Source organism: Lampetra fluviatilis, chromosome 33 (assembly GCF_964198595.1).
Source record: "Lampetra fluviatilis chromosome 33, kcLamFluv1.1, whole genome shotgun sequence".
NCBI classification, from domain to species: Eukaryota; Metazoa; Chordata; class Hyperoartia; order Petromyzontiformes; family Petromyzontidae; genus Lampetra; species Lampetra fluviatilis.
The window spans coordinates 5152299-5178790 of NC_136307.1; the positions used below are offsets into that span (position 1 = coordinate 5152299).

At 46.8% G+C, this 26492-nt stretch overlaps 1 protein-coding gene across 1 annotated transcript in view; it reads left to right on the forward strand.

The window, feature by feature from the left end:
* CENPE (centromere protein E) overlaps positions 1–26173 on the forward strand; it is a 37343-nt gene extending 11170 nt beyond the window's left edge. Inside the window, exons 16-39 of the mRNA XM_078871715.1 lie at positions 457–6872; positions 7500–7614; positions 8203–8274; positions 8890–9030; positions 9290–9364; positions 10518–10646; positions 10794–10931; positions 11570–11747; positions 12226–12377; positions 12654–13259; positions 13685–13837; positions 14431–14583; positions 15296–15601; positions 16757–16927; positions 17552–17779; positions 18268–18504; positions 19107–19325; positions 19861–20088; positions 20570–20725; positions 21533–21648; positions 22358–22455; positions 23101–23260; positions 24479–24828; positions 25228–26173. Of these exons, the coding sequence (XP_078727841.1) occupies positions 457–6872; positions 7500–7614; positions 8203–8274; positions 8890–9030; positions 9290–9364; positions 10518–10646; positions 10794–10931; positions 11570–11747; positions 12226–12377; positions 12654–13259; positions 13685–13837; positions 14431–14583; positions 15296–15601; positions 16757–16927; positions 17552–17779; positions 18268–18504; positions 19107–19325; positions 19861–20088; positions 20570–20725; positions 21533–21648; positions 22358–22455; positions 23101–23260; positions 24479–24828; positions 25228–25328 (10698 nt within the window). The 3' untranslated portion in view covers positions 25329–26173. The remainder of the gene's footprint in view (positions 1–456; positions 6873–7499; positions 7615–8202; positions 8275–8889; positions 9031–9289; positions 9365–10517; positions 10647–10793; positions 10932–11569; positions 11748–12225; positions 12378–12653; positions 13260–13684; positions 13838–14430; positions 14584–15295; positions 15602–16756; positions 16928–17551; positions 17780–18267; positions 18505–19106; positions 19326–19860; positions 20089–20569; positions 20726–21532; positions 21649–22357; positions 22456–23100; positions 23261–24478; positions 24829–25227) is intronic.
* The last annotated feature ends 319 nt before the right edge of the window (positions 26174–26492 follow it).

A 26492-nucleotide genomic window follows, 5' to 3' on the forward strand; every position in this document is an offset into this window, starting at 1 on the left:
ACCCATGGAAATATAATTTTAAAAATATGTAAGACCTTAGACTGTTTGCTGCTTTTGGAATTATTGAATGTTAGGTCTTAGTTGAAAAGTAGAATTTATTGAAAACATTTGTTTTTTACAAAATTTAACTTTTCCAGCTCCGAGACCTAAAACATTACTTTGTTCAACAAATAATATTTGTCGTGATTGATAGGGCATTAATAGGTCTAATGAAGTCCTTTCAGGATTAGTTATGTGGTGTCATCTTTCTAGGCCAGTTGGTGATGAGCAGCCATCTACAGAGTTTCAAATGGAATTTGTTTTATGTCATGATATGATGCTGACAGCATTGTTGAAATAATGTTATGAAAAAAAAAACTCGTTGAAAAACAGGGAATAACAAGTATCACATGGAGTCGCATGTATGACCAGATGGTGCTTTCTGTTGACCTTACTGCTGTGTGGTCCCCGGTCCAGGTGAGCGAGCTGGAGGAGGAGCTGCAGGATGCTCGCCTGAAGGAGGCGGAGAAGAACGGACAATTCATGGCCATCCTTGATGACAGGGACGAGCTACGCCAGGAACTTGCCACCCTCGAGGCGAAGCTGAAGGAAATGGAGGCAGAGAGGCAGCGCGTAGAAACCGGCGCGCATGACTCTCCGCTGGAAACGGCTGGAGCTCCGTCAGACCACTTGGTCGCTTCAAACGGCGCAAGCGGGCAACACTTTAATTCAACAAAAGACGAGAACGATCCAAATGCCGCCCCCCTTGCTTTACAGCTGAATGTGCAGGATTACGAGGAGCAGATTTCAGCCTTGAAGGGGAGAGTTTCTGCATGTGAAAAGGAGAACAGCAGACTTAGGGATGCTGCGATGGAGGCGGAAAACATCGCGCAGTACCTGGAGGAGATTTCAAATCTGCAGAGTGGCCTGTCACATCTGAAAACTGAAAATTCCAAGCTCCGAGAGCTAATGGAAAATCGTTCACCTGAAGGCAAAGAGGCGCTGGACTCTTCATGTGAGGCTCCAAAGGACAGCCCTGCTAATGTTCTTCTAGCAGAGGAGAACGCCTGCTTGAAACTGGAATGGGAGATGATGGGCAAGGACGTGGAGAAGGTGCAGGCAGAATGTGCAGAAGCATCATCTCGGCTGCTTGACTGTCAGTCCAGGCTGTCGGCGATGGAGGAGCAGAACTCGGAACTTAACGACGAGCTTCATGCTAAGAATAGAGGCCTTGATGATGCAAACACCTCTTTGAAATCTCTCGAAGAGGAACTCTCCTCCCTGCGGATGAAGCTACGAGAGAATGAGGATGGGAACGCCCAGCATGATGAAGATGGACCCACCGCTGTGCAGCTACTGGAAGAAAGGCTGACTGGCTTCAAAGACCAAGTGATGGAAATGAAAATAATCAACCAGGACCTTGCTACTGAATTGGCATTAAAAGAGCTGAACCTACAGAAAGTGGAGCAGTCTGCGAAGGTCTCTGCTGAGGAAATATACACTTTGCAGTTGAGCAGTGATGCAGCCAAAGCCGAATTGGAGCGTCTGAAAAGCCTACTCGAGCAGAAGAGTGAAGAGCTTGACCAGTGGGCGTCATCTTCAATGGATGAGAAAATACAACTGGAATTGCAATTGGCTTCCCTTAGGAAAGAAATGGAACAGCTGGGAGAGGAGCTGCAGATTGCTCGTGAATCAAAAGAGCAAGCTGGTGACTCCCATCCTGAAATGGAAGCATCTGACGCAGTGGCTAGGCTGAGTTCTCTGGAGACGAAGTGCGAAATGCTGCAGAGCAAACTAAGGGAAAAATCTAATGAGTTGGACACCCTTGCTGGTGTTTTGGAAGAGAATAGATCCTTGCAGACGAAAGTGGAAAGTGAGAACCAAGACCTTCAGGATAAGGTTGTGAAGATGTCACTTGAATACGAGAGAGAGATATGCAATAATAAAACGTTGGTGACTGAAATTGATGTTCTTCAGCAGCAAGTGAGAGAGTTTGATGACGATAACAGTCGCCTTGTGGAGGAAAGCAAGGGTTACTCTGAAACGATTACTACACTCCAGCACTCTGTTGAGGAAGCTCAACAACAAGTGTCACGCCTCAAGGACAGCGTTGAAAAATTAACCAAAGAAAACTATGAACTAAAAATGGATACCCAAGGGACAACTTTAATGTCCAGGCCTGCCCAAGAGCCGGTCAGCCAAGGTTCTCGGAAAAGGGCCGAAGGGCGCCGGTCGACACGCAGGTCATCGAGATTGATTGCTAATATGGAGCTGTCGTTCGATGAGTGCGATTACAGGCTCCTCAACCCGCAGCAGGCGGCCGACACTTGCAGCATAATACCGGAGAATTTGGCGGAAGTGGAACTGGAGAGCCTGCGTGGAAAGCTTGCCAGTTTGGAGGAGGAAAACAAGTCTTTGCTTGCACTGATACCGCCTGCTCCTGAGAAGCTAAAGGAGGAAATGAGTGACAGCGTGGCTGAGCTGCTAGCCAGGGTGCCCATACTGGAGGAGGAGAAATGTCGACTGGAGGTCGCACTAAACGCAAAGACGAGAGAGCTCGGGTCCATCTCAGATGAGGCCATAACGATTCAGCAGCAGCTCGAATCTGCAGAAAAAGAGATTGAGAACCTGCAGATGATCTTGGATGCGCTGAATGAGGAGTCTGTGAATCAGTATAAATTGAGTAGCAGTGAGAGTAACAGGATGAATACGATGGAGGAGGAAAATGAGTCTCTGCGGAAAAAACTGGAAGCTCTCCTGGCCCATGCTGCTGAGAGCGATCATGTGGAGGTATCCAATGAAGCAGATGTCAATCTGGAAGACAAACTGAGGACACGGGACGAGGAGAAGGCCTACTTGCAAGCGCAAATAGAGCATGTCCAGGCAGAATGCGAAGCACTCACAAATGCTGCCGATGACAATGCTGGAAGAATGCGAGTGGTGGAGTCAGAGTTAGAATCTGCCAGATTGCGGAATGAGGAGATGTCCATTACCCTTCTCTCTGTCCAAGCCAAACTTCAGGAAGTGGACCTTGAGAATGCCCAATTACGCGACCATGTCAATTCTGCAAATGTGCTTGATGACAAACTTTCAACGGCAATGGAGACCATTTTGTTGCTGAACGAAAAACTTTCGTCAATCCAAATTGAAAAACAAGAGCTGCAAGTGCGAGTTGATTCTTTACAAACCCAGAGTGATGAACTCTCCACTGCCTCTAACATCACTGCCCTCAATAGCGAACTACAGCTGCTTCAGGAAGAGAAGGAGGCTTTGCAGTCCCAATTTGAGGATGCTGTGCTGCGCTGCGAGCGGCTGTCTAGTATTTCGGATGAGCTCGCTGATCTGAAGGTTCGGTTTGCAATGACAGAAGATGAAAAGGAGTCTCTGCAGTTGCAAATTGACTCTCTTGCTAAAGAAAAAGGTGACCGTTATTTGAAGGGTGCTCAGGAGGCTTCCATGCTGGAGGAAAAGATTAATGTGCTCGAACATGAAAAGAGAGTGCTGCAGATACTGGTTGACTCTGACGGGAAAAGGGGTGAGGAGCTGTCTGCTGAAACAGAGATGATATCTCTGAAGGTCAAACTTCAAGAGCTGCAGGATCAAAATGAAGTGTTGCGGTCGCAGATGGAGTCCTCTGATGTGCAGTGTCAGCATCTGTCTGGTAGATCTAATGAAGTGGCCGATCTCAAGAGCAGGCTTCACAAATTTGTAGAAGAGAATGTGATGGTGCAGTCATGTGAAAACTCTGATGGAGTGAAACGTGACCAGCTGTCCGCTTCTTCACATGAAGTGGTTTTCCTAAAGGTTAAACTTCAAGAGCTACAAGGTGAAAGGGAGCAGATGCAATCTCAATTATATTCTCTTCAATTGCAGTGTGAACAGCTTTCTTCAGCCCCCGATGAAATTCGTGATCTGAAGACCAGGCTTGGGGTACTAGAGGAGGAAAAGGAACTGCTTCAAACACAACTGAACTCAACACATTCTCAAGCACTTGATGATAAATCCTCAGAGAATGTTGATAAAATTCCTGCATTGACAGAAACAGAGCTTATGGAACTTGAAAGGCGTGAATTGCAGTTAAATTCTGCTAAAGCACAGCAAGATGAGTGGGCTGATGAAATGTCCACCCTGAAGCACAATTTTCAGGAACTGCAAGATGAGAAGGAGCGGTTAGAATCTTGGTCTGATTCGCTTCGTCTGCAGTGTGAACAGCTCTCGGCAACCTCTGATGAACTTGCTGATTTGAAGATTAAATTTCAGGTTATCCAAATTGAGAATTCTGATCTGAAGACCAGGCTTCAAATGTTGGAGGCGAAAGGGGAACTTCTCCAAACACATCTGAACTCTTCAACACATTCTCAGGAACTCGGTGATGAATTGGCAAAAACTGCTGAAGAAATTTCTGCACTGAAAGAAAGACTAGAGCTAGTTGAAAGTGAAAAAGCTGACCTTCAAGTGCAATTAGATTCTGCTAAAACACAGCAAGAGCAATGGTCCTCTGCCACAGATGAATTGGCAACCCTAAAGCTTAAATTACAAGCGCTGCAAGATGAGAAGGAGCAGTTAGAATTGCAGTTTGAGTCCCTTGGACTGCAGTGCGAGCAGCTCTCGGCAGCCTCTGAACTTGCTGATCTGAAGACTGAACTTCAGGTTATCGAAATTGAGAATGCTGATCTGAAGACCAGGCTTCGGGTGCTAGAGGAGGAAAAGGAACTGTTCCAAACACAACTAAACTCTTCAACACATTCTCAAGAACTTGGTGATAAATCCTCAGAGACTGCTGAAGAAATTTCTGCACTGAAAGAAAGATTAGAGCGAGTTGAAGGTGAAAAAGGTGAACTGCGAGTGCAATTAGATTCTGCTAAAACACAGCAAGAGCAGTGGTCCTCTGCCACAGATGAATTGGCAACCCTAAAGCTTAAACTACAAGCGCTGCAAGATGAGAAGGAGCAGTTAGAATTGCAGTTTGAGTCACTTGGACTGCAGTGCGAGCAGCTCTCGGCAGCCTCTGAAATTGCTGATCTGACGACTAAACTTCAGGTTATCGAAATTGAGAATGATGATCTGAAGACCAGGCTTCGGGTGCTAGAGGAGGAAAAGGAACTGTTCCAAACACAACTAAACTCTTCAACACATTCTCAGGAACTTGGTGATGAATTGGCAAAAACTGCTGAAGAATTTTCTGCACTGAAAGAAAGACTAGAGCTAGTTGAAGGTGAAAAAGCTGACCTTCAAGTGCAATTAGATTCTGCTAAAACACAGCAAGAGCAGTGGTCCTTTGCCACAGATGAATTGGCAACCCTAAAGCTTCAACTACAAGCGCTGCAAGATGAGAAGGAGCAGTTGGAATTGCAGTTCGATTTGCTTCGGCGACAGTGTGAACAGCTCTCGGCAGCTTCTGATGAACTTGCTGATCTGAAGACTAAACTTCAGGTTATCGAAATTGAGGATGCTGATCTGAAGACCAGGGTTCGGGTGCTAGAGGAGGAAAAGGAACTGTTCCAAACACAACTAAACTCTTCAACACATTCTCAGGAACTTGGTGATGAATTGGCAAAAACTGCTGAAGAATTTTCTGCACTGAAAGAAAGACTAGAGCTAGTTGAAGGTGAAAAAGCTGACCTTCAAGTGCAATTAGATTCTGCTAAAACACAGCAAGATCAGTGGTCCTCTGCCACAGATGAATTGACAACCCTAAAGCTTCAACTACAAGCGCTGCAAGATGAGAAGGAGCAGATAGAATTGCAGTTCGATTTGCTTCGGCGACAGTGTGAACAGCTCTCGGCAGCTTCTGATGAACTTGCTGATCTGAAGACTAAACTTCAGGTTATCGAAATTGAGGATGCTGATCTGAAGACCAGGGTTCGGGTGCTAGAGGAGGAAAAGGAACTGTTCCAAACACAACTAAACTCTTCAACACATTCTCAGGAACTTGGTGATGAATTGGCAAAAACTGCTGAAGAATTTTCTGCACTGAAAGAAAGACTAGAGCTAGTTGAAGGTGAAAAAGCTGACCTTCAAGTGCAATTAGATTCTGCTAAAACACAGCAAGATCAGTGGTCCTCTGCCACAGATGAATTGACAACCCTAAAGCTTCAACTACAAGCGCTGCAAGATGAGAAGGAGCAGATAGAATTGCAGTTCGATTTGCTTCGGCGACAGTGTGAACAGCTCTCGGCAGCTTCTGATGAACTTGCTGATCTGAAAATTAAACTTCAAGTTATCCAAAATGAGAATCTACAACAGGAGCACTCTCGTAACAAGGAAATGTCAGCAATGAAGGACCGTAACCTTGAGCTACAAGCTCTCATTGACTCCCTTCAAACTCAGAATGATCTCTTATCCACCACTTCTGATGAAATTGTATCTCTAAAGGCTGCACTGGAGGCACTACAGACTGAACGGGAAGAGCTGAAATCCCATCTGGATTTTGCCAAATCTCAGTGTGAGCAGTTGTCCTTTGCCTCCGAAGAGACATCTTCGCTCCGATCAAAGCTGGAGATGGCAGTGGTGGAGTCCGCGCGCTTGCAGAGCTGCCTGGAGTCTGCTAATACCCAGCTGGAAGTGCAGTCGCACGTTACGCTGGAACTCGAGCAGATGAGATCGGCACTCAGCACCCTGGAGGGCAAAAGGGCACGCATGCAGGCACTGCTGGGCTGTGGCGATACCACAGATGATGCCAGGGAGGAGGAAGAGGATCCATTCGTGGGGAAGAGCCTGCCGTCAGCCGAGGCAGGACGCGTATACTCGCGCGACTCCATGCGCGACAGTGGAATAGAAAGATCCAGTGGGGACATGGTGGAACTTGGCAGCAATATTCCACTGCTCGAGGACGAGCAGCTGTTGGTGTGCGACGGAGACGTTGGCTCCCACGATGCGTCGGTCGTGAGCAGGTGAGTCCATTTGAGGTATTTAAGGTTCAGCTGCCAACTCGGGATGTTAATTTACTTTTTTTTCAATATCAATCATCGCAGGTAGAAAAAGCAATGTATTCAATGATGGACTACCAATGTACAGCAACCCACACTTAACAGTGTGATAAATGATAGTCAAACAAGTCCTTCATTCAACTGCACTGTTGAATTAAGGTTTCTTTAACATGTATTTTGTATATAATGGTTTGTCAAACCAATTGAATTCGAATGCGCTGTAGGGTTTGAACATTTGCACATGCTTATTGGCTTTATATTTACTCGCATTAAACCCGCTCATCAATTCCAAGACGTGTTTTCCACCTAATCAAGTAAATATTTTTTGCTTTCGTGATTCAATGAATTGTGACGATTCACAATTTGATCCAAGAATATATTAATTTGTTGACATGGCGCTCTGTGTAGAATGTGGCAGCTGTAGGGTTTAAGGGAACATCTACGAATCGTAGATAATTGAATTTCTCCCGCGCGATTCAATCTATTTACCATAAGCATTAGAATTTAATTTAATTGTTGCATCGTTACATGCCAAATGTTTCTCCGTTTATACGTGTCCCATCATTTGTTGTGTCGTTTTGTATTGCGCAGCCGAATGGAGGAGCGTGACGCTGAAAGGGATGAGCTGCGGCGCTCGCTCGAGGAGCTGAAGGGGGAATTTGTCCAGGTGCAGAACGAGCGGAGACGGAGCAGTCACAAGCACTTGGTAGGTCCTGGTCCTTGCAGCACTCTAGAGCTGCGATGATGAGTCGATTACGTTGATGAGGAGTCTTGTGGGATGTGTCAGCAGTGGGGACCCCCTTGAGCTGCATCATTTATGTGAACCAATTGCATAACAACATACTTCATATAGTTAGGCCGCATAATCAATTAACTGGAGGTGACACTTGTTAACTGTAGGTCACATATAGCATGACAGCAATTTATTTTGAAGGTTATATTGTCGGCAATTTTTATAATCTGTTTGATAAGGACACGGTGTGGGCCCAAAGCGACGACGTAAATAAACTATGGTACTATGCGTGAGTGGTGTTATACTCCCTCATTACTTTGGGAAAGAGAAACATTTGCCGACTTTGGTGGGTTATTTGTGTAAAACTATTTAAACAATGGCCATGTTCATACCTTCACAAAACAGCTAAAACAAATCGTCCTGGCCATTTCCCCCCATTGTCGTATGTATCTTCAACTTCTTTCGCACTGTACGTAGCCAACCGTCCTAATCAGGGATAGTAATTGTTTTTGAAAACTATCTGACAAAAGGGAACACCTGCCTTTATCTTTTTGCTGGCAGAACCAGGAGCAGCACTTGGAGAATCAGCTGCTGGAGAGCATCCAGCTGTGTGAGAGTCTGCTGCTGGAGAAGGTAACCATTGCTTATATTTACTCTTGTGTTAGGGATCTTAAACTATAATTTCCATAGGGCCATATAATAAAATGAGCACTTGCCGGTAAGCCTCATTATGTCATATGTCGTGCACAATGACTGTGTCAAGTGACATCGTGATGTAAGAATGCCTGTACATGTCACCATTCATCTATATGTCTTGCTTCTTTGTTTTTTATTATCACTTTGATCTCACAAATCTTAATTTCTTGTCAAGAGCTCTCGCATCTCTAAAGCTTGTGAATCTTGCTTTCATCTCACGAAGCTGTATCCCTTTGTCTGCCTGAGCCGTATATCTCGGTGCGCCAAAGCTCAGAGAGCCATTTTAAAGACCCTTTGGCAAGTCACATCTGGCCTGTGTGCTGCCAGTTAATGAACCTTGCCCCACGTGATGGAACTTTTGTTTTTATGACACTTGTCGACCCAAGGTGTCACTTAAAAAACTAACTTCGAAGTCTTGATGGGTTCTCATCTGGTTACACACAGCGCTCATGTTCAGCACAGAGACCTCGGCTCTTAACAAACGAGCGGCGTTTTTTGGTATCGCATTTGGAGCTCCGCGTGTGTTTTTTTGTTCGCTACGATGCGTGGCAGAAAGAGCTGGAGGCACAGCTTGAGGATAGAGTTAATTTTGTCGAGAAGCTCCAAGAGGACCTGAGAACCAAGAAGGTTGAGCTTCAGGACCTGCAGGAACTTCAAGAGTTTGAAAATCTGGAGAAGAAGACTGAGCAGGAGGTAAGGCATTTGCGGTGAACGCAATGGCAGTGACGAAGATTATGTCCCTCAATAATTTTCCTGAATTGTTAACATAGTTCAAATAAACTTCCATTTCATTACTTTTATAAGCATGAAATTTGGGAGGTCTTCAAATTGTGGGCACGACTTGATTCCATTGTCACGTAGTCTATATGTAGGTTCTTCGGATATCAATGTATGGTTCTCACACATGACTCTATTTTGTGAACGTTTCATAAAATGGATTATTTTTCTGCAGGCGCAGATGATGCATGAATTAGAGCAGCTCAAGAAACTTGTTCAGCAAGGGGAGGAATACAACCAGGAGCTGGAGGTATGGGCACCTTTCGCAGTAAAGAGCCGACACCACAGTGTTGTATGCATCCAGCTTGTGCTGCAGGGGTCTCGTACTTTAAACCCAGGGTGGCACAATGGTCACACTCGGGCCTCACAGCAAGACGAAGGCCCTGTGAACGATTTCCGATTCGTGCACCCTTTTATGTGGAGTTTGTATGTTCTAGATTTGAAGTTTTCGTGACTGCAAGGATCCATACTCTTTGGTTTTTTCGGTAAAGTCGCATAGGTGAAAATAATAGTCATAAAATAAAATGAAAATAACTAAATGAAATCGAGACGTTTCGGAAGCAACTGCAGCAAATTATTTCTTGCTGTGGCTGTCCTACCTGATGATGGAGGCTTGTGTTGCTTCTGAAACGTCGTGATTTAATTTAGTTATTTTAATACAATTTTATTTGTATAATTACTTTTATTTTCACCTACGTGACTTTACCGAAAGAACCAAAGGGTATAGTTTGTATGTTCTTCCCCTTTTCTGCATGGGTTTTCCTCAAGGTTTTCCAGTTTTCTCCCACAGCTAAAAACGACGCCTTAAAACTGATATTTGCTAAACATCTCAAAACTTAAAGATTACGTGCAAATTAGGATTTGCATATAGCAACATTGCCTCCTACTGCAAAAACTTGGCAGGACCCTCTCTCCTGAAAGAGTCTTGTGGCTCAGTGAGGCTTTCCTGGGTAAACAATCATCATGTTAAAATAATAATAAAGCCAAAAAAAATTGCGACACCTGGGTTGTATCGAACTGCAGACATTTTAGCCATGACACTTGAAAGGACGGATTGCGAGTAATTACGTTAATCATTGGATTTGCTTCTTTATATTTTTATGAGAATTTAATGCAAACTTCCCCCTCTTTTTGCTCCTCAATTACTGGCATGAGTCAAGAACTCCCATGTTATTGGGAGACCTGCTGGGTCATCGGCCTATGTTTTTGTTGGTCTAAAAGCATCAATACACTGGAATTTCAGTGCAGTCCAAGATATACAATCTTGTCGTAGGCAATTAACTGCACTGAAGTTGTAGAGTGTATCTACTGCTCAAGAAGCACCAGTCGAAGGAATGCCGGAGTGCAGCGCTGGCATACCGGAGCAGTTTGGCACCACAGTGTGTATCCTCCCTCTTGCACAGGCTGACCTGAAGAGGACGTTGCATGAGCTGAGCTGCAAGGAGGAGGAGATGCGTAAGCTGCAGGAAGAGATGTTCCAAATGACTGAAGCGATGTCCAAGCAGCAGCGGTGGGAGAACGACATGCCAAAGGTAAGTCATTCTCTTTGTTTCATCATCTTCTTCGGCTAGTGCCCCACCCCCCCCCCCCCCGGGCATGCGCCATTGTGATGGCGCTGGCTTGCTTGATCTTAAAGTTGTGTCAACCTTGCTCTCTCTCTTCGTGTCCTTCTCTTTCAGGGTTCGGATGCGCAGGAGCTTCGGGAGCACGTGAAGACGCTGCGGAAGTCGCTGGAGGACGCGGAAACTGTGACAAAGGACAGCACCAAGCAGGCCGCCATACTCCGCACGGAAAACCTCGGCCTCAAGGAGCAGATGGTAGAGAGCTGGACGCACAATTTACCCACGCATGCAATGATTCATCCCTCCAATGATTAGCCTTGTATTGTGTGGGAGCGACATGCGTGACTTGCGCGACATGGTTACGCTGCCATGATGAAACCAAACACACTGAAAAGGCGAAGAAAAGATAGACATGCCGTTTCTTGCTTGTCTGATGCTCTAGATGTGTCAATACAATGTAAAACTGTTAACGCTTAAAGGTTGGCTCTAGCCTTCGCTGCAACTCGCTCGAGTGCAGAAAAGAGAGTGAGGTTTATGGGTAGAGGGCGGAGGAAGTATGATTGCAGAGGTGAGCATTTAGTGCCTACCCTTAACTTTATCTCCAGCACGTTCCATGGCCCAAAGAAAATTGATAAATGTTATGAATAACATTGGACCAATTGGCAGTGGCATGGAATGTAAAAAAACAGCCTGTGATGCAGTCTAGCTACAGTACATAGCTACAAGTAAGCTATTGTTTTGTATGTTAAATATTTAATTGAATAATAAACCGCTCCAATAAAAACACGAAAATTAATGTACACTGAATATTACATCTGACTACAGAGATCACTGCCGAGTTTCCTTAAAACATCATCGTCGTCGTGACTCCAAATCGTCTAACTTTCTCGCAGGCGGACATCCAGGTGAGACTGCAGGCTCTGACGAGGGAGGCGGAGGGCTGCCGCTCATCGCTCGAGCAGGAGAAGATGCGCTACCGCAGCATGGAGATGGACCTGCAGCGTGAGCTGCACAGCATCTATACCGACCACACCCGCCTCTCGCAGCTCCTCGACGGCAAAGTGCCCAAAGGTGACACACGGCAACGCCAGAATGGATTTTTTTTGTCTGCCACCTTCAGTCGAGTAGTTGCAGTGGTGGGGGGAGGAAACTTTTCCGGGTCCTTAATCCAAAGCCCACATCTCGGTTTATTTGTGGGTGTGTCGGCAACCAGTTGCACAACGGGTTGCTTACAGGAGAGACGGGGACCCTACCTTCAAGCGATCCATTTATCAATTTACAGCGATGTATTTGATCACAACATGCACATTTGCGCAACTCTGATTGGTTGTTACAGTCTTAAATTCCCTCTTTAATTTCCTCGCCACCGAACGCCTCATTCATATGTGGATAAAGCAGTTGCAGGCGATGATGAAGTTGTACAATTTTGAGAGGAATTTGGTTGTGCAACTGATCGTTCAGGTGTGGGGGACCCAGTGTTACCAAGGTACTCTCCCCTCCATCCCATAATGTGGTGTCATTCTCCCATTTATATGTTACCCCCTACCAGATCTTCAGACGCGCTATGAGCTGGAGAAGCAGCTGCAGGAGGTGAAGGCTCGCCTGCAATCGATGATGGAGAGGGACCAAATGCAAACAGAGGCCTCCCACCCCGACAAAGCCGACAACACTGCTCGTGAACTCGCCGCCTTGATGCAAGAGGTGACACAAGCCCACATAAAACATTGCACACCCCCATGGCGGGTATGAGTATATCGTAGCACAGCTACTGCAAGCTTCCCACCAATTGGGCACGTGGTGTAGCCCTATAAAATGTTTTCGTTAGCCACTAGTACCAGCCCCCCATTGACCCTAACACTCGTACGTCTGGTGCTTTGCCAGGTCTGCTTTTCATTCTTCGTTGGCTTTTCACGATTGGCATTGATAAGTAGCTGGTTACTTGGCTTCATCTCAATTCATGACCGTCGCTCTCTGCAGACTTCCGAGCTGAAAGAGAAACTCAGCCTCGCGACGGCCGAAAGGGACCAGCTGGCGGCAAACCTGGAGATGGCGGCGCGGGAGAAGGTCAACCTACAGCGAAGGGCATTGGCTCGAGATGATGAGGAGCTGGCATTGGAGAAGGAGAACGTCGCCACGGAGAAGGAGCTCGCTCTGCAGCAAGAGCTTTGCCTTGCCGAGGAATTGGCTTGCAAGAAAGCCGAGCTCTCCCAATCGTCTCTGGCGAGCAGCGTCGAGCACCGGGATGCCACTGGCGCCTTGAGCGTGGTGACAGAGCAGCTATCGGACATGGAAGAAAGGGTGCGCTGTTTAACCCTGCAAAGGGACGAACTGTCGGCCAGGGTGGACACGCTGGTTGCAGAGAGGGAAAGTCTGCTAGCGGAGAAGGGCTTGCTGGAAAGTGCGCTGCTCAGCCAGGAGGCGGGCGCGCGAGAGGAACACGGCCGGCTCTCGCGGGAGGTGGCAGTGTTGAATGAACAGCTCGGCATATTGGCCGAGGAGAAGGCGACCGTGCAGCTGAGCCTCGAGCGGGTGACCGTGGAGAGGGATGAGATACAGAGCGATCTCCAGGACAATGTCGACAGCGTAAGGACCAGCACTTTATTTTATGGTGGCACGGCGGCCTGTAGCCTTTCCACCAGGTGTATCAGTTTAAAGAAACGCGTGTTCTGCTGTTGGGCCGGCTGTTTTTGTATGTCAGCCTGTGATTGTGTTCCTCACAAATCCTGTTCACACATGAATCAAACGTGGTGGATTTTTGCACACATGATTTGAGTGTAAGAATCGGTGCATTAAGAATCAATATGAATCAATGTAGAGCTACATGATTAGTCTCGTGTGTGCACAGTTTGTTTTTAATCGTGCCAACACGGTTTTCTCCGAGGCGCACAAAATAATGATTTAAGAATCGGCCAGACATCGAGGCCAGGACTGTCTGAAGAACGGTCTTGGCTCATGGCGTCCCATTTAATTGAACGGATTTTCTCATCGCATTGCTTGTGTGTGTTCAGGCCATCCAAATTCAAGCGGAGCTGTTGGAGCTGCAGGCAAAGCTGAAAGCCTCACAGATGAAGCAGAAGGACATGGAGAAGGCTCTTCAGGAGAAGTCCACCGAAGTTGTGAGGATGCAGAAACGGCTGATGGAAGCACAATCATCTGCACAGGTAGCGTCCATGGTGGTGCAGCATTATTAGTGTCGTCAATAATCTCTCTTGTAAGTTTTCGGCCAAAGGGCAGGACCACGGCTCAATATCCTCGCCCTGCCCCCCCCCGAACCCCAACACACTTTGTATCAACACACAATAGGAGGGCCATAGCTAGGGAAAAATAGATTAGGTGGTTTCCCTTTGCCACTATCACCTGTCGTGGTTTATTTTACCAAGCAGGGCTTTTAAGAGCAATATATTATTTGGTCATGCTGCATTGTGCACAAGAACAAGTAAGAAGAACAAAAATTCACATTCATTATCACACTGGCCTTATACAGAAAAACGTATATTATAGGCGGCGTCTTCTTGAGAATAGCCATTCTATAGGACGTAATAATAGTGCCATTTATTTATCCAGAAAAGCCTCGGAGTCCTAAAACTATTTCTTGGCATGTCGGGCCAAATACCATTTAATGATTGACATGTGAGAGATAATCAGATCCTCCACATTGTTAGAATGAAAGGCATTGCCTCCATAGTAGAGCCGTGGCGCTGAGTGACATTCGACTTATGTTCATATCATCGTGTGTGCATGTATTTTTTTTTAGGCCATGCAAATTCAAGGGGAGCTGTTTGAGCTGCAGGAGAAGATGAAGGCCTCAGAGATGCAGCACAAGGACATGGAGAAGGCCCTTCAGGAGAAGTCCACCGAGGTTGTGTGGCTGCAGAAACAGCTGACAGAGGCACAGGTGTCTGAACAGGTGGGATCCGTGATGAATTGTGATGCAATTCAGGATTATCTTGGGAACACCGTCACCTGATGCAGTTTAATCATACCCTGCAAGGATTTCAATAATACGGTTTAACTCTCGATCGTTTTTGGTATGCCCTCGTCCAAGACTTGAGTGAAATACCACACCTAACAAAGCATAATGCTCAAAATTTGTGCAGATGTGTATAAAAAAAATCCATTGACCAGCTTACAGCTCATGCCTACAACACATGGTATTCCCAGGCAGCCTTCTATAAATGTGTTAACTCGGCTTAATTCTGCTTTTCCTCTTACAAGTTGGGGATCATTGACGGTAATTTTCACCGCTCTCATATCAGTTTTCCCCTGTATAACCTAGCCGCGCCAGGGATCCGGAAGTACCAGGTTGTTTTTTTAAGGCAAGCCGTATCTCTGACGTTACACGCTCTGAATGCATCATTTGTCCTGGCGCTGCTTGGCCCAGAGCTAAATTCAGATGTCTTGAGTCCAGCATATCACAGTTTGGTTCCAGCTCGGTACGGAAAATAGCCGGTGGAAAACCACCCGTACGGTGAGAGGCCCCAAGCTCGCTCAGCTCGAATGTGCTAATGGCAGAGGGGTATAAGTGAAGCCTCTAATGGGTTCCGAGGTTTGACCGCTTGCTTTGTTGGCTGTGCGCGTGCGCATGTGTGTGGCGGTGGGGGGGGGTGGCGATAATCCAGGACCTGAGCGCACGCATGTCGGACCTGAACGGCCGTTGCGCGAAGCTGTCTACCGACCTGTCCTCACGGGAGGCGCTGGTGGAGCAGCTGCAGGGCTCTCTGTCGCAGGAGCAGCGGCGCACGTTGGACGAGGAGCAGCGCCATTCGGCACTGGTGGAGGAGCTCCGTGCAGCGCACCACAGCAGCGAGAGCTTGCGGAACGAGGTGCAGGTGCTGAGCCGACAGGTTGTGGAGCTCGAGCAGCAGCTGGCGCTCGCCCAGGAAAAGAACAACAATTTCATTGCTGAAGCAGCTCAACATGTTGAGGTAATAATAATTATTGTATAAATAGGTTCTTGGGGGGCGCCACAGGCGCCCCCCAACAACCACAGCATGTGGCGGCCCCCAACATACTGGTCAAGTAAATCCTTACGATCCACTCGCACAGCGTGCGTTGGGCTTTCATCCAGCAGTGGATTTAAGCACCAAAAAAACTACAGTACTAATGTAATGAGAACCGTGTGTATATGTCCGTATGTAATAGATGTGTGTGTGTGTAGTGCACGTGTGTTTTACCGTCAAAAGTATTATTGAAAAGTATTATTGGAGAGTACTGGTAAAAAGAACGCGAACGGCTTTTCTGTACTTGAGGACTTTGAATAAGTCGCATAAGAGCGGCTTTACGCGGCTTTCACTTAAAACTTTCACTCTACATAGCTTTTTTGACGATCCCGTGATGTAACTTTAATGTGAATGAATGAAAATGTATTTAAACGTTAGTTGTGATGGTTACATTAACTTCTAAGAGCTATGACTTATTAATCACTGAAAGAACTGCTAGGATTATTTGCAAGGTGTTATCTTAAGGGGTCTTAGGAAGTGTTGAGGGGAGTCCTCCCCCTCAGCCCCCACCCCTGTCGGCCCGTGAGCGTGGTGGCAGATCAGCTGCCCACAGCGCCTTATTAGGGCGCAACATCACCTGGGGAGCGTACATGTTTGTGAGGGGCGCACCTCTGGTTGGCTGCTTGCTCGCGGTCTTGTGACGCACTTCAACCAATCCGTGCCGCGTTAATCACAATGACAGAGTCACCGAATGACAAACCTGGGTGTTTTATATATATATTTATTTACATCAAACTGGGACCCCATAACATCAGGGCAAGGTCTTTGCCTTTAGGATTTGCAGTTGAGCAGCATCGATTCAAGCAGGCCTGACTGCCAATGAGACGCGATTTCATAACGGTCCAAAGTCTGCTTGTCTTGAAACAATGATGCTGAAATGTATCCACTCCCACAAGGTTGTGCTGCCAATGCTTTGTGTGAGAAGAACTACTTTTCTATGATGGAGAGATAGATGTGTGAAGGAGAAATTGCTTATTTGTGTTGTTAATAATTATTTATTCTTGATATAACACACGTTATGTATGCCAGGGCATCACAAGAGTGCTAATATTAAATCTCATATGCGCGTTGGACGAGGAGCAGCGCCATTCGGCAGTGGTGGAGGAGCTCCGTGCAGCGCACCAGAGCAGCGAGGGCTTGCGGGACGAGGTGCAGGTGCTGAGCCGACAGGTTGCGGAGCTCGAGCAGCAGCTGGTGCTCGCCCAGGAAAAGAACAACAATTTCATTGCTGAAGCAGCCCACCATGTTGAGGTAATAATAATGATTATTATTGTATAATTTTACATCAAACTGGGACCCCATAACATCAGGGGAGGGTCCTTGCCTATCGGATTGGTAGTTGAGCAGCATCGATTCAAGCAGGCCTGACTGCCGATGAGACGCGATTTCATAACGGTTCAAAGTCTGCTTGTCTTGAAACAATGATGCTGACATGTATCCACTCCCACAAGGTTGTGCTGCCGATGCTTTGTGTAAGAACGACTCTTCTATGATGGAGAGATGGATGTGTGAAGGAGAAATAGCTCCCGTGCCTAACTCCTACATTCAAACTCCCCCCCCCTTCCCTCCCCCCTCCCGTGCCTATATAAAGCCACAACAGCAGATAATATTTTTTTTCACCTAAAGACGGACGCTTCTGTTACGACCGAAACGTCGTGTTGTCTTTCATTTTTCTATCTACGCGACTTTACCGAAAGAACCAAGGAGTATCATTAAGAATGTCATTAGTTTTGACAGTCGTGCGATTTTTGAGTACTTTGACCGTACAAAGGCTCGATGACGGTGAGGGGAAGTGGCGGCATGGCGTACCCAGCTGGTAGGAGATGATATCGCACGAGAGCGAGCTTCAGCAGCGCGTGCGTTCTCTCTTTGCAGGAGCTGAATTTGATGACGTCGCAGTCGGAGTACTACATGAAGCTGATCGATGACTCTGACATGGAGCTCAAGGAGGAGAAGAATCGGACTAAGGAGCTTCTGGCTCGCGTCGCCTCCCTCGAGTCGCAGCTACAGGCGGCCACGGCAGGCGGAATAGCCGGACCGAGTGGCTTGGGCGAGCTCCAACAACTGAAGGAGAAGCTGACGGAGGTGGAAGCATCTTTGAAGGTAAGGCCGAGTGTGGAGTGGCGCTGTTGAAATCTCTTGCACTTTCCTGTATTTTGCTTTTCAGTCAGTTCGGGCTTTTCACAAAACATAATTTAGGTGACCGGGTGATTCAGGAAGCTAATACGATGTTGGGATACCGAGTTGACGCTGTTGAGGTCGTGGGTTCAATTATAGGTTTCCGACGGCCATGACTAAACCTGGTCCGAGTGCTTTAACTCACTTGCCAATGGCTACACACAAATCCCTAGTCAATTCCGTGTGGTAATATGACATTCAGGTCTTGAGGATGAAAAATGTGTTTTATTTTTACGTGATGAACACCCATATAGAATAACATGTAAGAGGCAACAGGCATCTTGGAAGTTTGCAGTGTTGTCTTCTGATGCCATTCTGGGATGTGCTGTGATGCACTGATTTCTGTTGGCAAATCTAATTTCGGGAAAATATAAGAATAAACGAACGATTGTGTGGTATCGCCCGTGTCTCAGTTCAACAAGGAGACGATGGGTAGTAGCGAGAAGGCGTATGGCGAGACGGTGGAGCGCCTGCAGTCCGAGCTCGCGGTGGAGAAGCGTCAGGCGGACGTGCTGAGGGAGCGCGTCGCCGTGCTGGAGAGCGAGGCTCCTCACCTTGGCTCCCAGCTGCAGGTCGCCCATGCCGAACAAAGCACCGACACGTCGGAGAGCCAGCAGCAGCAACTGGAAACTTTGAAGGAAGAGATCCAGGTGAGCTTGGGTGCTCTCACTTGCACGGCGGTGTGTTACGGGTGCAGATCTACTGTGTAGTTGTGAAAGGGTGTGCTGGCTGCTTGTTGTGTAACGATTTATCCCACGCCCCTGCCTAAGATCCAATTAATTGACGATTTTGGATTGCGATTCAATTTAATAATTCATCATTGCAATGCAATACAGGAATCCCTCGCCAACTGAGGGTTTGCGAACAAATTTCACTAACATGATGTTGTGGTCACTTAAGTCGGTCCGAGATGTGGCCCGTGATTGGAAAACGTTGCACACTCTTCATCTAAATTCTGACTTGATGTTCTATCCTGGAATCCAAACGGGTGCTTAGATAATCGTGGCACTAGATACAGGTTTGGAAGTTGGTCATCATTCCCTGCCCACTTTGCTATTGCTCCTCTTGCTGGAACCCTCTATTGGTCCCTACCCTCACCTTCCTCCAGAAGCTGCAGGGGCTGCTCGTCTGCAACAATAACGGTGAGGAGGAAGTGGCGACGGCGATGGCGGCGTGGCGCGCCCAGATGGCGGGAGAGAATATCGCGCGAGAGCAAACTCAGCCAACGCGTGCGTGTTCTCTCTCTTTGTAGGAGATGAAGTTTCAGTCGCAGTGCTTCATGAAGCTGATCGATGATTCTGACATGGAGCTCCAAGAGGAGAGGAAGCAGACTAAGGAGCTGCTGGCTCGCGTCGCCTTCCTCGAGTCGCAGCTGCAGGCTGCCATGTCAGGTGGAAGAGCCGGGCCGAGCGACTCGGGCGAGCTCCAACAACTGAAGAAGAAGCTCACGGAGGTGGAAGCATCTTTGAAGGTCAGGCCGAGTGCGGTGTGGCGCTGGGGCTGATGAAATCTCTTGCACTTTCCCGTATTTTGCTTTTCAGCCATTTTCTGCTTGTCACAAACTCATTAAGGTGGCCGGGCGGTCCAGGGAGCTAATACGATGTTGAGACACAGAGTTGGCATTTGTTGATTGTTGTGAGTTCGATTTTGGGTTTCAGATGCCCGTCACTAAACCTGGTTCTCAAGTCTGAGTGGTTTAGCTTGGTCACCAATGGCTACACGCAAACCACCCAGTCCAGTCCGTGCGACATATATGACATTCGATGTGATAAACACTTGTACAGTATAACATGTAAGAAAGATGCAGCACCACACACTGGATAAGAGGCAACGGAAGGCACCATGGAGTGTAGGCAAAAATTGTCTTCTGAGGCCATTCTCTCACATGCAGCGATGCACTGCTTTCTGCAATAATTTCAAATGAATATTGTCTTACTGTTGATAAATCTAATTTTGGGAAAATACAAGAATTAACGAACGATTGTGTGATATCCCCCATGTCTCAGTTCAACAAGGAGACGATGGGCAGTAACGAGAAGGCGTTTGGCGAGACGGTGGAGCGCCTGCAGTCCGAGCTCGCGGTGGAGAAGCGTCAGACGGACGTGCTGAGGCAGCGCGTCGCCGTGCTGGAGAGCGAGGCTCCTCACCTTGGCTCCCAGCTGCAGGTCGCCCGTGCCGAACAGAGCGCCGACACATCCGAGAGCCCGCAACAACTGGAAACGTTGAAGGAAGAGGTCAGGGTGAGCTTCGGTGCTCTCACTTGCACGGTGGTGTGTTACGGGTGCAGATCTACTGTGTAGTTGTGCAAGGTGTGGTGGCCGCTAGTTGTGTAACAATTTTGGATTGCAATTCAATGTAATGATTCGGCATCATCGCAATGCAATACTTCAATGCTCAATTAAAAAACCCGGTGAACAGGCCGCCACACCAACTTTTATTCGCACGTGTGACGTCAATCTCACTAATGTAATGTCGTGGTCAACGTTCCACGTGACCCCTGTCCAACCGGAGATGTGGCCCATGCTTGGAAAAGGTCCGCACACTCTTGGTCTAAATCCCGCTTTGATTTTCTTTCCTGGAACCCAAACGGGTGCTCAGATAATCGTGGGGCCAAACACAGGTTTGGAAATTGGCCATGGTTCTCAGCCTGCTTGCCAATTGTCCCTCGTGAGTTGCTGGAACCCTCCACTGACACCTACCCTCACCCTCTTCCAGAAGCTGCAGGAGCTGCTCGCCTCCGGCAATGACGGCAAAGAGGAAGCGGTGGCGTTGCGCGCGAAGGTGGCGAAGATGGTGTTGCGCGAGAGCGAACTTGAGCAGCGTGTGATCAGGAGGGACTCGCAGCTTTGCGATCTCAAAAGGCAGCTGCAGGTAACTGGGGCACGGTGGTCATGACGGTTCCCCACACGTGCCGCGTGCAAGTGAATCATCGTCATCAGAATTCGTGACGTATATTCACTGCTGCATGACGGCAATCTCAAGTTGTCGCCAGTCCTCGTGGTCTCGCAAGATAACAATCCATCTAACTGCTGCACACGAACTGATCTTTTTACTTCATCTATGCCGTGGCTGTTTAGCTTGTGTTCCATTTTATTGGATAATGTCCATGCCTCTAGGTCATGCCAGGTAACATACGCTGCTTAAAGCCATTATTCCTTAGTTACGGTGGCATTTCATTATTAAGGCCAGTTTAAAAAAGCACTCCAACCTGCTTTCGTCTTTACATAATCTCATCATGGTCTGTTGGTGTCCATGTTTGAATCTGCATATTCAGGAGAACTCCTCCTATCCTCAGTGATATGGGGAACCAATATCGCAGACCCTATTATCCGTGTAGTTATAAGCACTTTTACTTCCCTTATCCACAGGGTAGAAAATTGAGGATAATAGGAGTCTTTTATCACCTAACTCCTCTTGTCCGTAAAAAAACACGAGTACTGGGAGGACGCATTCCTATGAATTATGGGTAAAATCGTGGATATGGAAATATAGGGCTGCAGATGAGTTTTTACGGGTAATAGGGCCACGGATAAGAATTCTATGTTATATTTACCATGTAAAGATGTGATTGGTAGAGGTATGATTTATGTTTTGTGTCTAAGCATGTGGTTGATCAGCTCGCACATCAGCATCTTCTATCTTTTCAGCATACTTATGATGTTGCTGAATTCTATGCAGGTCCTCATGAAGCCAAATAAGCCGGATGCTGACGGGAAGGAGTCTGAAGATGTCAAGTATGAGATCGCGAGACTGCAGTTGGAGAAGTACAAGCTGGAGAGTACTCACGAGAAGGAGTGAGTCCTGGCCAAGATTCACACCAATTATATCCTGTGTTTATACTGGTCCCTGTCATTGCAATGCGGAATTTCCACCACTGCCTCATTAGCCTCGAGTGGTGTTGAGCATGCTTGAGCAGGAAGACACCTGGTCTTGATTTGGCAGTGGTTTTAATGCCATGGGAGCTTTGATCTCCGTAAGCACGTTCGTCCTACATCAGAGTGGCCGGATGAGGCTTGCGGTGTCCCTTGGTGTGAGGTTGCTGTCTTGTTATATTTTTTTAACTCGCGTGGAGTCTGCCTTCCTGGTCTTCTTTCTCCACTCATTGCTGTGTTGAGCCATTTCCACGTCCACTCTGTACTCCAGATTCACTACTTCAAACCACTTCTGTTGGCATGCCCTTTCTCTGCCCTGGTACTTCTGTGTTCACTCGATTTCCTTGGATTCTTGCATCTCTGTGCAGAAGTGTGAGTGATAACCACCTCGCAGATTGCGTGGATTTCCTCTATCGGTTGCCTCCTGCACTCCCAAGAATGGAATTGCTCAAACATCCAATGTGCAGGGCCCTCCTGAAAAAAAATTATTGAGACTCGGCGACGCTTTGCTTAACACATACAGGGAATTGTTATTACATGATACATCACCATCTTTTTTTCGTCTAATTTTTTTAAAATGTAGTTTGTGCACCTGTAACCGTTGTTACAACTCCCCCTGTTGCCGCGGTAGGGTCAAGTCTCTGAAGACCACGTTGAGCGCGAAGGAGCAGATACTGAGGAGGCTGAAGGAGGACCTGCGTGCGGCGAGGCAGCAGGCGGACTCCACCTGTACGTCCCGGCTCGAACCGTGCCACTTGTGTTTGCCGACGGCAGTCCTTAGATGCCTAATCTAGGCTGTGCAACGGTCTGTACGACACGAGTTTGAAGTTGTATTAATGAGAGAACTTTAACTTTGTGGTCAAGCTTGCAATTAATGGCACTGTTGTGACATCGGTGTAACATCGCTCCCCCCATGTGTTTTCAATGGAACATCACAGCACCCCAATAAATATATCACGCTACAAAGTGTTTGACAAACCACGGCACAGCCTGAGTGTGCCTACAATGTAAGTTTTGTTTGTTTGTGTGTGTGTATATATATATGTAGTGTAGCGGTTAGTTCACTACGCAATGAACCCGGTGACCCGAGTTCAATTCCCGCTCATGGCAAACACCAGTTACAATTTTCTCAACCGATTTTGGGCCTCCTCTAGGTCAACTCGGCCTCAAATGAGTACCTGGTGTCGCGGTGTGTAAACAATTCCACTAGGTAGACAAAGGCGACCGAGCGTGGTGCTGGCCACCCACCCCCTCGTGTGCTGTGCCGGCCTTCATCGGTGCTCGCTAACAACACTTGCCCCAAACAGTCTGTTAAGACTATATGGGAGAGGTCTTTGTGTGTGTATATAACAGTCCACTCCGCATCCATTGCAGTCTCGGAGCCGAGTCACAGTGCCTCATCTGGCGTCGTCACCTGCGGTGGTGGCAGCGGCGTCATACAAGCCACGGCGCTCATCATCCTGCAGAATGAGAACACGCGGCTGAACAATGAGCTGAAGCATCTGAAACTGAAGATGACGTCGATCAAGGAAGGGTGCGGTTTCCCCCCACGTCACCTGCACTAACCCACCTGCTAGTTTATTCAATTTAAAATGGATTCTTGTACCCAAGATGCACGCGCGTCAAATCGAGCGTGCCAGAATTACTTTCATAAATTGTATACATTGCTTCGATAAGATTGACTGGACTTTGACCGTTGGAAAGCTGTTTTTAATCCTTGTTTCAGATTAGAACCCAGTATCTCAGTGGTGCTGGCTAAGTGCTCTAATGTATTGAGTATCCTGGATACTACGTACATTGTAAAACAAATATAAAATTGTGACCCAGAATTCTCTAACAATTAATGAAATTATTATTTGCCTTTTGGTTGCTGCAATGAATGTGCTGCGGGCAAACACAGACTAGGCTTGATTTGTCATGTACTAGTCAACCCACGCACGGAATGTTTGTACAAGCCTCTTGGCCGAATTGGGTGTTTGTCTTTGGCCAGGTGTTTGCCGTATACAGCGTGCTTCATTATGATCACAGAACTCGGATGAGCAAATCAATCATGTTAGTGTTTTAAAATATGTTTAAAAGTTTGTAATTAAAGTGTCAGGTGGAGTGGGAGGGTAGGTGAGTTTGGGCGCTGTGCTAAAATCCCGGCAACCCGGTCTCAATACCCTGGTGCGGCTCACATCGGTGAATTATATCTGGACTTGTCCTGGGTGGCCCCCTTCACTGAACCCACATAAAAATGACTTGAACCTTGAACTTGAAGACGTTGATTGGCATAGTAAAGTATGATAAAAAAAACCACCCTTAACTGACATAAACTAGGGAGACCTTCTTCATCTGGCAGTGTATCGCCCCCTCCACAGAAATTGGAATGTGGAAACCTCAAGTAGCTGCAGGGGTGAACCCATTCATTATATATAACTTATAGGAATTGAAAAACATTCTTACATGCAGTTCGATGCTTGTAGTGTAAGCTTATGAATCCATTTTAGTGAGTCATCACATGCCTGCCATAATGTTCTCCGGATTATAAGATGCTCTGGAAAGTAAGACACACCCCAAACTTATGCTCGGTGTCAATACAGTTGTACAAATCTTGTCACACACACTTACCGGATGATAAGATAACCCCAACTTTAGTTTAAAGGACAGAGGGAAAGAGTGCGTTGCAATCGAGGGTATATGGGAGCAACGTATAGTAACGGCATTTCCGCAAACGAGAAACTTGCGCTGAAACTCGATTCCCGCACGGCAGGACGATGCTGGTGCGACTCAAGGATTCCGCGACCAAGTACAAGCGGGAGAGCGAGGCGCTCAGGCAGAATGTGAAGTTGCTGCAGTCTCAGCTGGACCTCCAGAAGGTGGAGAGCATCGCGGCAGCTCCACCATCGCCGCAACTGCCACCGGCACCAAAAACGGCCTCCGACGCGCCAGTCGGCAGCCTCTGCACACCGACCAAGCGAGCGAAGGCCTGCATTGAGAACAAGGCCCCACTTTCCCCACGCAAGAACCTCATGATGCCGCAACCGAAGAAGCACTACTTCGAGCCGGGAGCGCCGATCGCCCTGCCGAGCAACGTCCAGTTCTTCGACAACTCCAGGCTCGGTGTGTGACCTGCGCTGGGGGTCATGGCGTAGCTGCCAGCTTAATTTCTGCGGTAGCAGCATGGGGTTATGCTCTGCGTTTATTGTAGAATTAATATTTACAAGACAGTTAGCGGTTTAATCATTAATAGTCATATTTAATTGAGGGAGCCTATGAGCATATTGGCCGGAAAGTACTCAGTCTCGGAAGGAAAGCAAAATGATTCTGGATAGTGAATTAATGGGTGAACACCGTGCACAAATGTTTTTTTTTCGTGTGGCTGCGAGGCTGGGCAGCAGAGGGCAGTGCAGCTCTTGTTCTTTCGTATCGGGTCCCATCATTCTTCCAGCAGCACTTGGACGCCGTTGACTCTTGATCTTAATAACGTGACCTTAACGTTGCCTCTCTCTTCCCCTGTAGAATTGAGTCTGCACAAACGTGCGCCACGCTCCACCGCTGACAGGGATGATGAAGACTTCTGGAAGGAGCCGTCGCATGCCGACCAGTGCAAGCAGCAGTAACGGAGTCACTACTGATTGGAGTCTTAAAAGCATCGTCCTACGTATTTTATTGCTTTACAAGCGCGCTTTCTAAATACGGCATAGAAAAACGAAACTAAAGGCAGCAGAAGAGATGTCACCCCTTTGGAGCAATTATTAGTCACAAGGCTCTCTATAAATGTATACAACAATACTCTTGTGTACAATAATCACAGCACGGCAATGTAATATAAAACTATAAATGTATAGTGTTTGGTATGTTTATGCGTTGGAGGAACGGAAATCATAATGTAAATAAATTGTGTGATTGCCTTACTTTTTTAATGCACATTTAGAAGTGTATATCAACATTTGACCGACATTGAGTTAGATTGGCATTTACGTTGCATAACTTGCAGTGCGCCACAAAAACATGGCTCTTTCATATCATTCTATTTGTCGTTATTGCCCCAACTACAATTATTTACAGTTTGTAAGAATCTAAATTTACGGTTTTAGTGAAGCCAATAAGTTTTGGTTACAGAATGAATGAAGAAAGCCTTTTCCTTTGTTTTTTAATCGTTGCTGTTTCTATCCATGCACATTTTAAATCTTTAAATATCTGATTTCTGCGTAGTTGCACAATACCTTGGCTGTTTACAGAGTTCCTCTGCCTGACGCTTGTCTGTCAATCCCGTTGTAAGTGTGGAACTGTGGAATTGCTCACGGGGTTGGTGAGAGCCGTCATGTCTGTTTTAGGTTATTGTAAACATTCAGCTGTACAAGACTTCTGCCGAACGATATTGGGTTCTGCGGTGAGCTTTGCTTTAAACAGTTTTTCCCAAATATAAATGTTTTTTTTTGTTTTAATAAAGTTCGTTATGTTACATCTTTGTCATTCTGTAAGAAACGATGTGCATGTCACGAAACACATGGTTCCCGCAAACTACAACATAAAACGGGCAGTCTCAGTTTAACGTAACACAGCCATGCACACCTCATCCTGCCAAAACCAATATTTTTCTCAAAAAGACAAATTATTTGTCATTTCATTGGCAGTGATGCACAGCACAAATTACAAAGACTTCATGCATTCATCAGTAACAATGCATTCAAAGATTAAGGATATTCTTGGTGACATTTTGGCCAATAGATATTCTTCACAGTGTTGTTTGAGAAGGATGTTGTTCACTGCTATAAAGGTAA